Raw genomic sequence first — 14,988 nt, forward strand, 5'->3', positions numbered from 1 at the left:
AATAAATGCCAAAGGCAATATAAATTATATATGGCTGCCAAAAAAGAAATGCCACCCCATTTTGATTTACAAGATTTTCATTCAAAACTCACATTTTAATTCAAAACATCTAACACAAAATCACATTTTGATTTTTAGAATTACTTTAGCTTTAATAAACTGGATTTAATAAGCATGCTAATGTCTACTTTAAATAAGTGAACAAGTAAAATATTTTATAAAATAAGCACGTATTTCTGCACTTACCTCCACCCCACATATCAAAGAATTTTGTGTCCACTGCTTCACCTGTTTTGCCTAGCAAAAGGAATAAGGTACAATAATTGCATAAGATATATGCAATAAATCCCTATATATTGTTTATGAAGAAATAATATATGAAGATTTAAAAGAACTGTTTTATATTGATGGGTTTATGATTAAAAATATAAGTCTAGGAACATGTATACTCAAAATCAGATAAGGGCTAATATGGATTTCTTTGTACAGAACAACAACTGGTATCATTAAAACATGCTGTATTGGTAACTTGTGCCTGGCTATATCTTTCAGCTCTAAGAAAGTGGCTAATACTGAATATGTTGAAGTACGTTTTTCTATCTTTGTATACAGTAATGTTGATATTTAGTTAAAGCAAATATTTATCGGGCGTGCTACCCTTCAGATTCTACAACTGTGCAAATTTGACAAAATAATTATTTCCAAACTTCCAAAGATATTTGGAACCATCTTGGAAATTAGCACTTTGAAAAGCTAATGAAAATGAGAGAGTGGCAGCATTCCCTTTTTTCTAGCATTATTTTAAATTTTTACTGTCACTCCTCTCCCCCACTAGTAGAAGGAAAAATTTTGGGCCAGAAGAAGCTTCTCACTTCTTGTCAGTTGATAGCCATTTTATGTTAAACGAATGCCTTAATTTCCATGAGAACCAACAAATCAATTAAACATACCACACCTAATTTTTTTTTAAAAAGATCTAAGTTAAAAAAGCAAGATAAAGATGACTTCTTCTAACTATACAAAGACAACCATAATTTTCTTGACAGAATGTGGCTTGCTATCTTTTTTATAGATTTTTTTAGTGTTAATCAAGACGCTCCATCCTTAGCTTCCTTTCTGAACCTAGTAATAGGCATTGCTACCCTCTGAAATGTCATTTAATTATTCTACCGTGTACCAATGCCAAGGAAAGCACACCCTTATGTATTAAAAATAAACATGGATTTTTGTGTTATCAATAGAGCACCATCCACAAACAAGATAAACGCACACTAAAATAGGAAGTGGAAAAAAGGGAAATCTGGCAGTGGCAGAAGCAGTCAAGAATGAAATATTATCAATCTGAGCTGCAATAATTGGATTGATTTATACATAAGGAAAATGTGTACTAGCTTAAAGTGGCCCTGTTTCCATTGAAACACTGGGGAAGGGAAGCAGAATAGTGAAACGACCTACATTTATTAGTCTGAGGCTTACAATCGTTGGCCTGTTTGGGACTAAAGTAATCCCCACCCTTCAGATGACAGTCATGTCTTCTGAACAGATGAGCTGCTTTATGTGGCAGACACAAAGTCCTGGAGTGGCATCACAAAAGGGTAATATCTGGAGTTACTACAGTTTTTAGATACCCCCAGATGAGTTTGGGAAGAAAGGAATTGAAAGGAGGGGGGACAAAATATGGAATGGATATGCTACTTTGGCCCTCAACCAATCAATTCTAGCAGAGTAGGAAAAACAAGGCACAAAGTGAGAAGGAAAATGCTCACATTTGAGCATCCTTTGGAAGCCCCTAACTATGCTCCACTGATGAATAAGATAAATAGGTGCAAAGAGGTCATATACAAACACTTACCATTTACTAGGGCTATATTAATGCCCCTCCCCACGTTGTTTTTAACACCACTCATCAAGCTGAAACAAAAGAAATGAAGATAATTACAATAAACTTTTTGTCTTGTTAACATCTGATTGCACACCTTGGGAGGGGCATGACTCTTGCCAACAAAAAAAACACGCACACACAAGAAATGTAGCCACCCTTCTTAGCTGTTCAGGCTTATTAAGTAAAATCGGCACAAAAATTGTCCCCTGTCTTTACCGCTGTCTTTTTAATTATCGCCAGGCAAGCTTGTAGCATATGAAGAACAGCAGAACAGATTAGCTTTCAGCTTGAATCAAGTCAGTTGAATTACACAATTAGGTCTACTCAGCTATGGAAAGCAAGAAATCATATCTACAGAATTAGACACGGGAGCATTCCTAGCCCCTCTGATAGGAAACATCTTGAAATGTAGCAGCAAGTTTGCCCCCAAAGAGCTAATTGAACCCATGGTCCTTTGTTCCTAAGAAATTAGAACTGTTTTTACTGTTAGTTTTATAATTCCTAACTAAACAAGCTGATTTGCAAGCTTTATGTCGGGCATTATCCCTGATTATAATTTATGTACAGAAAATAAAAGTATGAAGCGCAAAATATAGCAGTTGTTTAATATCAACAGTGAGCAATAAAAATTCTGATGTGATCTTGGGGGCTTTACATAGGAGTTTATACTACTAAAGAGCCAAGGTGGCGCAGTGGTTAAATGCAGCACTGCAGGCTACTGCTAGATCAGCAGGTCAGCGGTTCAAATCTCACCGGCTCAGGGTTGACTCAGCCTTCCATCCTTCCGAGGTGGGTAAAATGAGGACCCAGATTGTTGGGGGCAATATGCTGACTCTCTGTAAACCGCTTAGAGAGGCCTGAAAGGCCTATGAAGTGGTATATAAGTCTACTGCTATATTGCTATTACTCTTTGACACTTTGTTGCCTTACTTCTGTGATGAATTACAATTCCCATTATTCCCAGTCACAATGGACATTATAATCCAGACCACAGGGAGAACACTTCATTGGAATGATCAGAATCTCACACACAATGTGAGCTCAGAGAAAAGCATTTGAACTAAGCATTTGCTTAGAAAAGACGCATTTCCAATGGCATTGAAGTAATGTAAATGTAGAGGATTTACCACAAGAGGGGGACAACACATCACTTTTAGATTTCTTACTCAAATATGGAACAACTATTCCTGAGGAGTCAAAAGTAAAGTTTAGGGCAGTAAAATAGCATTCAATTATTTATCAGAAGAGATTTGGGGTAGTATTAATATTTCATACAATTCTGGTGGGGTATTTCTTTCACATAGAGAGAGGCGATTTCTCTAATTGTCAGCTTCCATGTTTATGGACTTCAACTCTCAGAATTCTCATCAGAGCTATGTTGGCTGTGGAATTCTGGGATCTGAAGTCCAAACATTGGTTAATGAGATCAGCTGAAGTAGGAGAAAAATGCTGTTTTTTTGTCTCAGATATTCTTCCACATACAGTATACTTGACTAGGATGGGTTCAAAAGAATTCCTAAGCTGTGAATTTGAGTCTACAGCAGAGGGAATTTCTACTTCAAATATCACTTTAAAAATCAAGATAAGCAGATTGTTTAAAGGCTGTTATCCTACACCTGCCTGCACCAGAGGTTTGAAATCACAAGCTTTACTTGATAACTAAGCTTACTGAATTGTGGGCCACAATGAAAGAACAACTTGGATCCTTTTCCTGATAAAGCAGGAGTTTGAGTGTAAATCGAAACAAAAATCAAAATGAAAGACTTCAATTAGATATGCAAGACAGATTTTTTGTGCCTATTTCTGAAAACCATTTTTATAGGCCAGGATACTGAAAAAGAAAAACTGCTAACCAAAAATCTTCAGAGGGAGAATAGAGAATCCTTAATTCTTAGTGAATTAAGTCTAGCCTTTCATGGCCAATTGCAAAAGGAGGGGTAAGGCCAGATGATGAAGAAGATATCTTGGGGGCATGCTGCCTTGGAAGCAAATATTCTAATTCTAATTGGGTTTGTTTGGGATATCTATTTATTTATTTTTTTAACTTTTGTATTATGTTTTTTTTTTAATGCTGTACGCTGCCCTGAGTCCTTGGGAGAAGGGCGGCATATAAATCCAATAAATCCAATCCAATCCAAATATTGAATATATATTTTAATTAGGTGAAGCCAATATATTTTGGATTTGGAGGGAAGTGATGAAAACTCTGCCCTTAGGGCATAATGCGAAAGACATTACTGTATTGTTAAAATTATTCTCATATTATCATCCATCACCTTGAATATTTATTGATATACAGCCATTTATTCAACATGATTGTTCTGAAAAATTGCAGAACATTCCCATTCAGAATGTTGATTCTGATAATCTGGATAATCTGTGAGTGGTTTGATAGTTTTCTAGAAACTTTCCTGAACAGAAAATTATTTGTGGTCTTTTAGATCTGACCTGATTCCCTTAAAACATGACCTCTGAAACAACATGACTTCTGAAAACATGAATTTTCAGAAAATTTACTTCTGGAAACTGCTAGATGACTCTGGAATGGCCATATCAATACGGGTTGAAAAGAGAACCAAAGGTTCTGTAGTTTTCCTGAATATTTTCTCTGCTGTAGAATAGACCAAAAAAACTATCATTAAATCTCTTCTAAGTTCAAGGACATATACATGGGTTACAGTGGTGGGTTCCGGATCCCATTCCAACTGGTGGAAAGGGCCCGGCGGCATCTACATGTGCCTCCATGAGCCTCCGTGACGCTCCAGCTGCTCAAGGGAGCGTCACACAGGCAATGTACATGCCATGCGCATGTGCGAAAGTGCCAAAGACTTAAAATACAAATACAATAGCAGAGTTGGAAGGGACCTTGGAGGTCTTCTAGTCCAACTGTCTGCCTAGGTAGGAAACCTTATACCATTTCAGACAAATGGCTATCCAACATCTTCTTAAAGACTTCCAGAGTGGGCCCTCCGGAGCAGTGTACTGGAACGGTATCCAGTGCTCTGGGCAGGCTCTGGTACGCCCGTACCGGGGCGTACCGCCTGCAACCCACCAGAGATGGGTTAGCTCATTTTACATGGGTTAGCTCATTTACACAAAATAATGCTGTGAGAGAATGTCTGCCCTACAAGATAAACTAGATTAAGAAACCAATGCCAACCACTTTTATTATAATAGCTACAGTAACTGAATCTTACAAGTCTGAATGTGTTGAATCCCCTTTCTTTATCTTTGTGTGAACTAGGGAGGGGCTTATCAAGTTGTTTTGTTAGGCGGGTGTCAAACCACTCTTATTTGACTGTTGATTTGCTTAGTAACTTTTCCAGGACACTCCTTCTGCTATCTATAAGTAGGCAGTAACAGATACAGTGACATCAAGAAACTATGGACTCATTGGGGATTTGAACATGGATTACTATGGTCATAATCATTTGCTCTAATCACTACACTATACCACACAGATATTACACCATTTAGCAATAAAATCTAAGCTGTTTCATGGCTATCTGCTATGAAAATGGCCATATCCATTACAACACTATGTCATAGTATGATCCAAGGAGCAGTTCTTAATAATAGAAGTAAAATTATGCCAAGCATGTTAAATAGGAAGACTTTAAATTAATTATAATACATCTTGACAATTTTATAGTTCTCTTATATATTTACCACAGGGGATTATTTGGTGACAGTTTGTGTGACTTCAGCACATAATTAGAAATATTGTACCTATTTTTCTACTGCAAAAATAATTATGATAATCTTTGGTAAAATTTTATGAATCTTTTCAGGATTTCCCCAAACATCATTTAGTAAGAAAACCTATATTTTATGTTTGCACTACAGAAGGCTGCAAGGCTGTTGATGAGATGCAAAGACAAAATACTGAAAAAATAGAGTTAAAAAAGAAAGCAACAGAATAATTAAAATCACCATAATCAAGCCAATCAAAACTGCAATAGAGTTTATATTAAAAGAAAAAAAAGGTCCATAGAGATCTTAGATTGCAGGCAAGATAGAATGGGGGAAGATGCAGGTATTGATAGTGTAGAGATAGCTATATACGTCTCTAGTTAAAGAAATTGGTTCATACATACATATTGTCTTCTACACATATTTTAGGTCCAACTACGTTGGCTGCTCCACTTGCCATTTTGAAAGCAAAATGATTCGCTGGACATGCTTTTGTCGTTCCACATTTATACTTTGGGGGCTTTGTAGCTTTGGGGAAAGAAGGAATAGATTTTAATTTAAGGGATGCAATAAAAATTCAAAATTAAAAAAAGAAAAATACAAAAAAAGAAAGATGTAATTTCAGACATTGCAAAATAAAGGCAAAATACATAAAGGTAAAATGTAAGCAAGTTGCATATGCTGTTTGAAACTCAGGAAAAGCATTCCATGCCATAACCATTTGATTCACAGGATATATTCTGCAACAAAATTGTCTACAATTTATTTACTATTATCTTAGAGTATGTACAGGGGCACAATAACCTTATACTTAAACTAGCAGTTATAAAGTTTTATAATGTCAATGCATGCATGCACCTCCATTACAGACCCTAGCTTGCACTGAACAGATCGAGATAACCTGGTATAAAACTGCAACTCAATATTATCTGTTGTATTTATTATACTTGTATAATACTTTTGTATCTCAAAACCTCTATTAATTTATTATTTATCATCCAAAAGTGTTTAAACATACTGCTTTAAGATTAATCAGTTTAATTTATGCTGCCTGCCTCTTATTAAAATTTATTACGTATATGCTTTGATTGATTAAAGTCATGATGGACAGTGGATGTAATAGCTATTGGCCAATCTGGTGATAACTACTACATGTAACAAGCAAACTGTTAACTAAAAATGTTAAAGAGGAGTAAATAGTAAATTCATGAATTAACTTAGTCTTATATGGAAGTGAAAGTAGATTTAATTATGAAAGCGCTGAAATGAATGTCACAAACAATGAATCAGTGTTATGTTGGTTGTTGTGATTCATATGAAAGTAGGAATCCATAAGTTAGTGATAGATGCATGTTTGGTCTAGTGGTTAGGGCACCAGGCTAGAAAGCAAGAGACCATGAGTTCAAGTGCTGTCTTAGCCATGGAAGCCAGTTGTCACTCTCTCTCAGCCCAATTCACCTCACAAAGTTGTTGATGTAGGAAACAGAGGAGGAGTATGAAGTAGGCTTAGATATGTTCGCTGCCTTGATTATTTGTAAAAATAACGAAAGATGGGATATAAAAAAAGAAAAAAATGAATACACCTTATGTTCTAATAGATGATAATAAATAATGAACTAGATATGAATTCTTGGATGAACTGTGAAATATTCTGAATCCAGGGAAGCAAATTATTCTGTTACAGTTGTAAGAAAAAATATGTGAACCCCTTGGGATTACGTGGAGTTTTGCATGAATTGGTCATAAAATGTGCTCTGAACTTTATCTAAGTCACAACTATAGAAAAACACAGTCTGCTGAACATAATACTACACAAACATTAGATGTTGCCATGGTTTAATTGAACATAACATGTAAACATTCACAGTGCAGGGAGGAAAAAGTATGTGAACCGTTGGACTTAATAACTGGTTGACTCTCTTTTGGCAGCAATAACCTCAACCAAACATTTCCTGTAGTTGCAGATCAGATCTGCACAATGACCTGGAATAATTTTGGACCACTCCTCTTCACAAAACTGTTTCAGTGTAGCAATATTCTTGGGATGTCTGGTGTGAATCGCTCTCTTAAGGTCATGCCACAGCATTTCAATCGGGTTGAGGTCAGGACTCTAACTGGACCACTCCAGAAGGTGTATTCTGTACTGTTGAAGCCCTTTTTTGTTGAATTACTTGTATGCTTTGGATCATTGTCCTGTTGCATCACCCATCTTCTGCGGAGCTTCAGTTGGCGGACAGATGGTCGTACATTTTCCTGCAAAATGTCTTGATAAACCCTGGAATTCATTGTCCCATCAATGACAACAATCCATCCAGGCCCTGAGGGCAGCAAAGCAGCCCCAAACCATGATGCTCCCTCTGCCATGTTTTACAGTGGGGATGAGGTTTTGATGTTGGGTGTGCTGTGCCTTTTTTTCTCCACAAATAGTGTTGTGTGTTTTTCCCAAACAACTCCATTTTGGTTTCATCTGTCCACAGTATATTTTGCCAGTAGTGCTGAGGAACATCCAGGTGCTCTTTTGCAAACTTCAAACATGCTGCAATATTTTTTTTGGACAGCAATAGCTTCCTCCGTGGTGTCCTTCCATGTACTCCATTCTTGTTTAATGTTTTCCTTATTGTAGATGTGTCAACAAAAATGTTAGCATGTGCCAGAGATTTCTGTAGGTCTTTAGCTGACACTCTAGGATTCTTCTTTACCTCATGAAGCATTCTGCGCTGTGCTCTTTTGTAATCATTTTTACAGGACGACCACGCCTAGGGAGAGTAGCAACAGTGCTAAACTTTCTCCATTTGTAGACAGTCTGTCTTACCGTGGACACATGAACATCAAGGCTTTTGGAGATACTTTTGTAACCCTTTCCAGATTTATGCAAGTCAACAATTCTTTATCGTAGGTCTTCTGAGAGCTCTTTACTGCGAGGCATGGTTCACATCAGACAGTGCTTCTTGAAACCAGTAAACCCAAAACAGGTGTGTATTTTTAAAGGGCAGGACAGCTGTCAGCAACACATCCAATATCATCACACTGATTGGAGTCAAGGTTGGCTCACTCCTGGCTCCAATTAGCTCTTGGAGAAATCATTAGACTAGGGACTCCCATACTTTTTCCTCCCTGCACTGTGAATGTTTACATGTTATGTTCAATTACAGCATGGCAACAGCTAATGTTTGTGTAGTATTATTTTCAGCAGACTGTGTTTATCTATTATTGTGACTTAGATGAAGTTCAGAGCACATTTTATGACCAATTCATGCAAAACTCCACATAATCCCAAGGGGTTCACATACTTTTTCTTGCAACTGTATGTGATATGAACAGATAAGTGAAAATGAGATGCAAGTAGAGGAAATAGTTTTGAGTCAAAATAATGAGAATAGTGACTGCTAGTGAATCACCCTGCCAACAAAAGTGTGTATAGGCAAGGCTATGGTTTTCCCAGTTGTAATGTATGGCTTGAAAATTAGACCATAAGAAAGGCTGAGCGCCAAAGAATTGAGACCTTTAGACTATGGTGCTGGAGAAGACTCCTGCGAGTCCCTTGCAAGGCAATCAAACCAGTCAATCCAAGGGGAGATCAACCCTGACTGCTCTTTAGAAGGTCAGATCCTGAAGATGAAACTCAAATACTTTGGCCACCTAATGAGAAGGAAGGACTCACTGAAGAAGAGCCTAATGCTGGGATAGATTGAGGGCAAAAGAAGAAAGGGACAACAGAGAATGTGGTGGCTGGATGGAGTCACCGAAGCAACAGACGTGATCTTAAATGGACTCTAGAAGACGGGAGAGGACAGGAAGGCCTGGAGAAACGTTGTCCACGGGGGTCGTGATGGGTCAGACACAACTTTGCAACTAACAACAACAAAGTGAATCTTTACTAAGAAACTGATCTATTTCAAATGCATGATATAAGCATAAGCCCATTTGTAAATACATATAGCAAAGGAACAAATTTAGATCTAAAGGCGTGGTTGGTCTGATTGTTTATGATTAAATATTGGGAATATTATTAAAGGCTACACAAGTGATGAATGGTTCTGAATGTGGAAAAGGTTCCTTTTTGTAGTGAGAAGAAGGTATGTGGAATAAAATAAAACAAGTACAAGTAGCCGTTGTGAAAGTAGAAAGCCTGCAGAAAGAAAATAGAAAGCCTGCAGAAAGAAAACGTGTGAGTCCAGTATGAAAAAGTATTAGAAGATAGATTACTCTCCCCTAGGCTAATGAATGGAGAGAGGAAATGGGAACTGCTTGGAAGGGAGTGAAAAGAAATATGTTACTGATTATTCCCAAAGTGTGTGGAATTAAGCTAAAGGGAAGTATGAAAAGGAGCAGTTAATAGAAAGGCATGAAAAAGACTATGGGTGAGAAAAAGAGGCAACGAGGGGAATAACTGAAGAAAAATGACAATGAGAGAAAGATGTTGTACAATGTGTACTGGGAGAAAGACAGTTGCAAAGAAAGTAGTCAAAGAAAGCAGTGAATGGTTAAGATTAAAGGAGGCTGAGAAAATGTTGAATAAAAGGAGTTCTGAAGTGGATGAAGAAGTCCAAAACTAGAGCTTCCTGCAAAGTGAACAGAAATAAAAACAGAACTGATGAAATGATTCCAAATGAAGCTTAAGTGACGAAATGCCAGAAGCATTTTAGAGTGTTATTTGGGAATCAGTGACATATCAAAGAATGAAGTTGAAAAGTTTAATGCCTTTCACTAAATGCATTTATTTAATGCATTTATGGATAAATGTGTAAGGAAAGCTGGTGGTGATGATGTAGTTATGAACATATGCATGTTTTGGCATACAGACAATCCTACATTGTTGAATGAGAAGCCAATGATTTGCAATGAATGTTGGCTCAGTAAAGTAATATCCGAACAATGGATGTGCATCAACACCAATGCAATTGTATTTGACAGAGGAAATAGAACTGTCAGTAATAACAACACGAAAAACCTAAAGCAAAGCAATTAATCTGTGTATTATCTTAGTACATTTTAAGATGAGAAAATGCTTTTGGAAAAGTAATGAATATTGTCATCTACAGAATATTTGTTGAAATAATTTTAAAACATTATACTGTATGATCATGCTTGTGTCCACACTGTTGTGTGAAGAGCTGAATATGTCCAGAGAAAAGTAAGTAAGCTGAATGCAATCGGAATGGGACACATAAAAGACATTATCTGAATGTGGCCAGACAAGAATTAAGTGTCAAGAATGTATCCTGAATGAATGATTAAAGGGAGTGAATAGTATGAAAGAAACAGAGGTAGTTTAGTCAGACAGAATAAATGTGGAATAAATTGCACAACACATAAATGAAGAAAAAGTGAATAGTTAAGAAAACAAGAAAATTGTGGATAAGAGCCTCAAAATTACAAAAGATGCACACACACAAAGAATTTAAGGCAATGTGTGAAGAGTATATGGTTGAGGTAGAAGCAAGGGTGATTTTGAATAAATAGAAATGTATGAAGAAATAAAGTGACTGTGGCTACTAAAAATTTTCTCCTCCCTCCCACCCATCCCTTATCTCATTTATCTTAATTCATTTGGTTTCCTGTTTTGTAGCACTTTGCAAAGCTTCATAGATTCAATCTGAAGGTTCAATCAAAATCTAAGCAGGCTTTCAGACTGAATGGAGATTTGCTCCAATGCTCCAATGCTCCAAATTGTATCAGGAAGCTACAAAGCACTTCACAGATTTACAAACCTCAGATTTCAGGCTTTTTTTCCTGTTTCTGATTTTTTACAGGCTTTACACAATATTTAAAGTTCACTTCCACAGATGGAAAACACTGGAGGAACATGAGGAGTGCTGTCAACAGCTCTTTGACATGAGTAGTAACCTAATATATTTAATCATCCAATTAAACTCACTGCCTATTAAAACTCTTTTAGAACCTGGGAAGAGTGACATTACTCAAGCTTCATTCATTTATTCAGTTTTCTGTTTTTTAAGGTAGCCAACTAGACACTGGGACTTTACTCGCTCTTATGCTAATTCAATTTTACATTTCTAGGCTGGTTCAGCCAACACAATAGAAGCTCAACCTGTATGTTGGACTACAGGTTCAAAACTAAACATTCCAATACATATTCTTGGCTCAAACCAGTAAGATCTCTTGGAGAATAAGTCTTAATTTTAAATTCTGCATATAGGTAGTCCTTGACTTAAAACCTTAGTGGAGCTTGCCCATTAAGTCATGATGGTCATAAAGAGGGTCACCCACCTGACCAGCCCAATTTTACAACCTTTTGTGGTGATTGTTAAGGGAATGCCATAACCAGAAATGCTGGTTTTGGGCAAAAACATAAAATGAGTTTGAAGGATGTTGCAAACAGCCATAAATGCAGGCAGGTTGTCAAGGGCCCGAAATGTATTCATGTGACTGGGGGGAGGGCTGATGTCGAAACATCGGAACTTGGACATAACTAGGGAAGCCCACCATAACTTCAAACAGTCACTGTAACAGGTTGTAAGTTGAGGACTACCTACTGCTCTGGCAGGTTTAAGTCTCCACTAAGAGTGAATAGGTATCAAATAAACACATGCAGAGCTGGCCCAAATGGAGAGCTGATAAGACTGAAAACATTTATATTTCCATTGCAGTATGAACTTCGGACTTTCTAAGACTCTTATGTCAGGACGTTCAATCTGTCATGGTTAAGAAGGTGTATGTGTTCATTTAATTCAGTGGTGGGATTATTTAACAACCGGTTCAGGGTCAAGTTGGTTGTCATTGGAGGTGTGGCCCATCCTCCAGCTCTTCCGCACATGTGGGATAAACCTCCCGCGATGGCCAGCATAACCCTGGACAAACCCCAGGTTAAATTACCCCAGGCTACTAAAGTGGATCCTGGGTGGTTGGGATAAACGGGAAATGGAGTGGCCGGCACAAGGGAAGGAGGAGGAGCAGAAAGAAGAGGGAAAGTGGCGTTTTCCTTCACTTGCGCCAGTCACTCCGTTGCCTGTTTCTCCACTGCAGTGCAGCACCCAAGATCTACTTTTATGCTGGTAATTTAACAACTGGTTTGCTTGAACCAGTGCAAGCCAGCTGAATCCCACCACTGTTTTAATTCCTTTCCTCCAGTTTTAGTGACTCTTGTACAATGGACAAATGGTCCCACTTCTATGGATTTAATGATCAACAGTGAAAAATAGGGAATTAAAAAATTAATTCCTTTGACAATTTTCAAACAAAGTGACTTGTTCTAGACCAGACTTCCTCAACCTTTCTGGGTTGGTGGCCTGGAGCGGTGGGGGAGCGGGAAAAGAGGGGATGGTTTTGTGGGAGAGGCAGCTGCATGCTCTTGTGCCAACACCCATTGCTCGCATGAGTGGGGCTGCAAATGCTCACACGGGTGGCCCATGAGCATGTGTGATGGTGATGCAAGTGGGGCCACAAGCATCTGTGATGCTTGCGCAAGTGAAGCGCCAGTGCCTGCGACACTCATGCAAGTGAGGCACCAAGTGCCTGCGATGTTCGTGCAAGTGGGGCAGTGAGCCCTCGAATGAGTGGGGCTGTGTGTGCATATGCATACTTGTGCACCAGCCAGCCTGTTGTGGCCTGCGGACAGCTGGCCCCTCCAGCAGCCGAATCAGATGAGGAGGAGGTGTCGGAGTCAGTGTCAGCATCAAGGCAATCTGAGACTCCAAGGGGGAAGAGGGAATGGAGCTGTCAGAGAGAGAGACAGAGGCAGAGCCTGGACCGTCCCTCAGCCCTCAGATGGAGCGTCAACAGCCCCCCATGTCTGGAGGTGGCTGATGAGGAAGAGGATGAAAAAATGGGTCCAGTGTTTGATGCGCAGATGGCAGAGAAGAGCAGTGGAAATCTGTGGGCCGATCTTTGGGACAGAAGAGCCACCACTGTTAGCAAAGCCCCACCCTAGCTCTGGAGGTAGGGGACCGAGGTGAAAAGATGTGGCAGAAAATTATTCATCTCCCTACCAGACAGATTTGTTAGCCTGTGGTGAGAGAGAAACTTTTTGCCAGGGCTGCTGACGTTCCTAATAAAGAAATAATTGATTTAACTTCAGAGGGTTTGTCATGTTTGGAAGCTGGGTCAGAACACAGCCATTCATGCTGCAGTTAGACCGCGGGCTGGTAGTGGGCTGCGGCTCACAGGTTGGGGACTCCTGCTCTAGACCAAAGGGAAAATGTCATATTTTCACCAAGTTATTTTCGGTGGCATTAATCTGAAAGTCAGCATCTCCTTGCCTAAGTCTTCACACTCTTCAATCTTTAAAAAAATGAACCCAAATCAAAATAAATACTAAACATTTAGATGAATGAGAGTCATGGGTTTTAAAAAAAATTTATCAAAGAATAAGCACTGGAGCTTTCTAAATCTTTAACTGTGTCTCTTGAACTGCTGACTTTTTATTTGTCTCTTACTAGGAAGCTCTTAGACCAGTGATCCCCAACCCCCGGTCCGCGGACCGGTGCCGGGCCGTGGAGTACCTGGCACCGGGCCGCACAGCGGCCGGGGGCCATGATCGCTGCAGCGGCCGGGGGCCATGATCGCTGCAGCGGCCGGGGGCCATGATCGCTGCAGCGGCCGGGGGCCATAGTTTCTTTCTGTATACAAAATAGGGCTAACTGGCACAAGGGGTGTTACTGGACCGCTGGTGGCACTCTGACGTCACCAGCGGCCCACCGCCCCCCTGTGTCCAGCGCCGCCCTTCTCATTCCTTTTCAGCGCTTCAGCGCTGGCCGATTCCTGAAAAAAACCTAAGAGCGCCTGCGCAGCTACGTAGGGCTAGCGTAGACAGCACTAGTAGCGTAGCCTTGCACTTTATATTTATGTAATTGTATTTTATTTTGTAAGGCATGTTTAAATACAATAAAATAAAAGTTGTTTAATCAAAACAATCTGATATATAAACAATCAATGTGTCGTCGTGAACTCTGCGCGCGCTCAGCGGGCCACGGTAAAATTATCAAAGGCTGACTGGTCCGCGGCGATAAAAAGGTTGGGGACCACTGTCTTAGACAACCTGAATTCTGAGGAATTTCACAAGTCTTCCCCTTCAAAATTGGCACCAGCCTTGCATAGACATTCTTATTGTACTGGTATCACTAATGGATCTTAATTATGATGCATTAAAATGCATCATAATTATACAATAACAACTGTAGTGGAGAATACTCACTTCGCAATGGTTGGTCCAGTGCTGATCTTGCTAGAAAAATTAACATTGAAATACACATTAGGAAAAGGTTTTTCATAATTATGCTTTTTATGGAATTGTATGTCATAATTCCTAACTCGCCAAATTAAGATTTGAAAATTATAGTTATCATTATATTTGATGATACGGTTACCAACTGTACAGTAACATTTTGGTGCAATTGACTATATCATGCAGCAGCAGAGAAAGTCATTACAGAATATATACTATGAGTAACACA

At 38.9% G+C, this 14,988-nt stretch overlaps 1 protein-coding gene across 1 annotated transcript in view; it reads right to left on the reverse strand.

The window, feature by feature from the left end:
* Nucleotides 1–14,988, reverse strand: part of FAM3C (FAM3 metabolism regulating signaling molecule C) — a 37,062-nt gene that overhangs the window by 4,428 nt on the left and 17,646 nt on the right. The window contains exons 4-7 of the mRNA XM_087723656.1: nucleotides 14,730–14,759; nucleotides 5,980–6,103; nucleotides 1,853–1,911; nucleotides 247–297 (exon numbers count right to left, since the gene is read on the reverse strand). Of these exons, the coding sequence (XP_087579782.1) occupies nucleotides 247–297; nucleotides 1,853–1,911; nucleotides 5,980–6,103; nucleotides 14,730–14,759 (264 nt within the window). The remainder of the gene's footprint in view (nucleotides 1–246; nucleotides 298–1,852; nucleotides 1,912–5,979; nucleotides 6,104–14,729; nucleotides 14,760–14,988) is intronic.

The sequence above is a fragment of the Thamnophis sirtalis genome, unplaced genomic scaffold (assembly GCF_051295495.1).
Source record: "Thamnophis sirtalis isolate CommonGarterSnake01/CBP01778 unplaced genomic scaffold, rThaSir2_p1.2 scaffold_9, whole genome shotgun sequence".
Taxonomy (NCBI): Eukaryota; Metazoa; Chordata; class Lepidosauria; order Squamata; family Natricidae; genus Thamnophis; species Thamnophis sirtalis.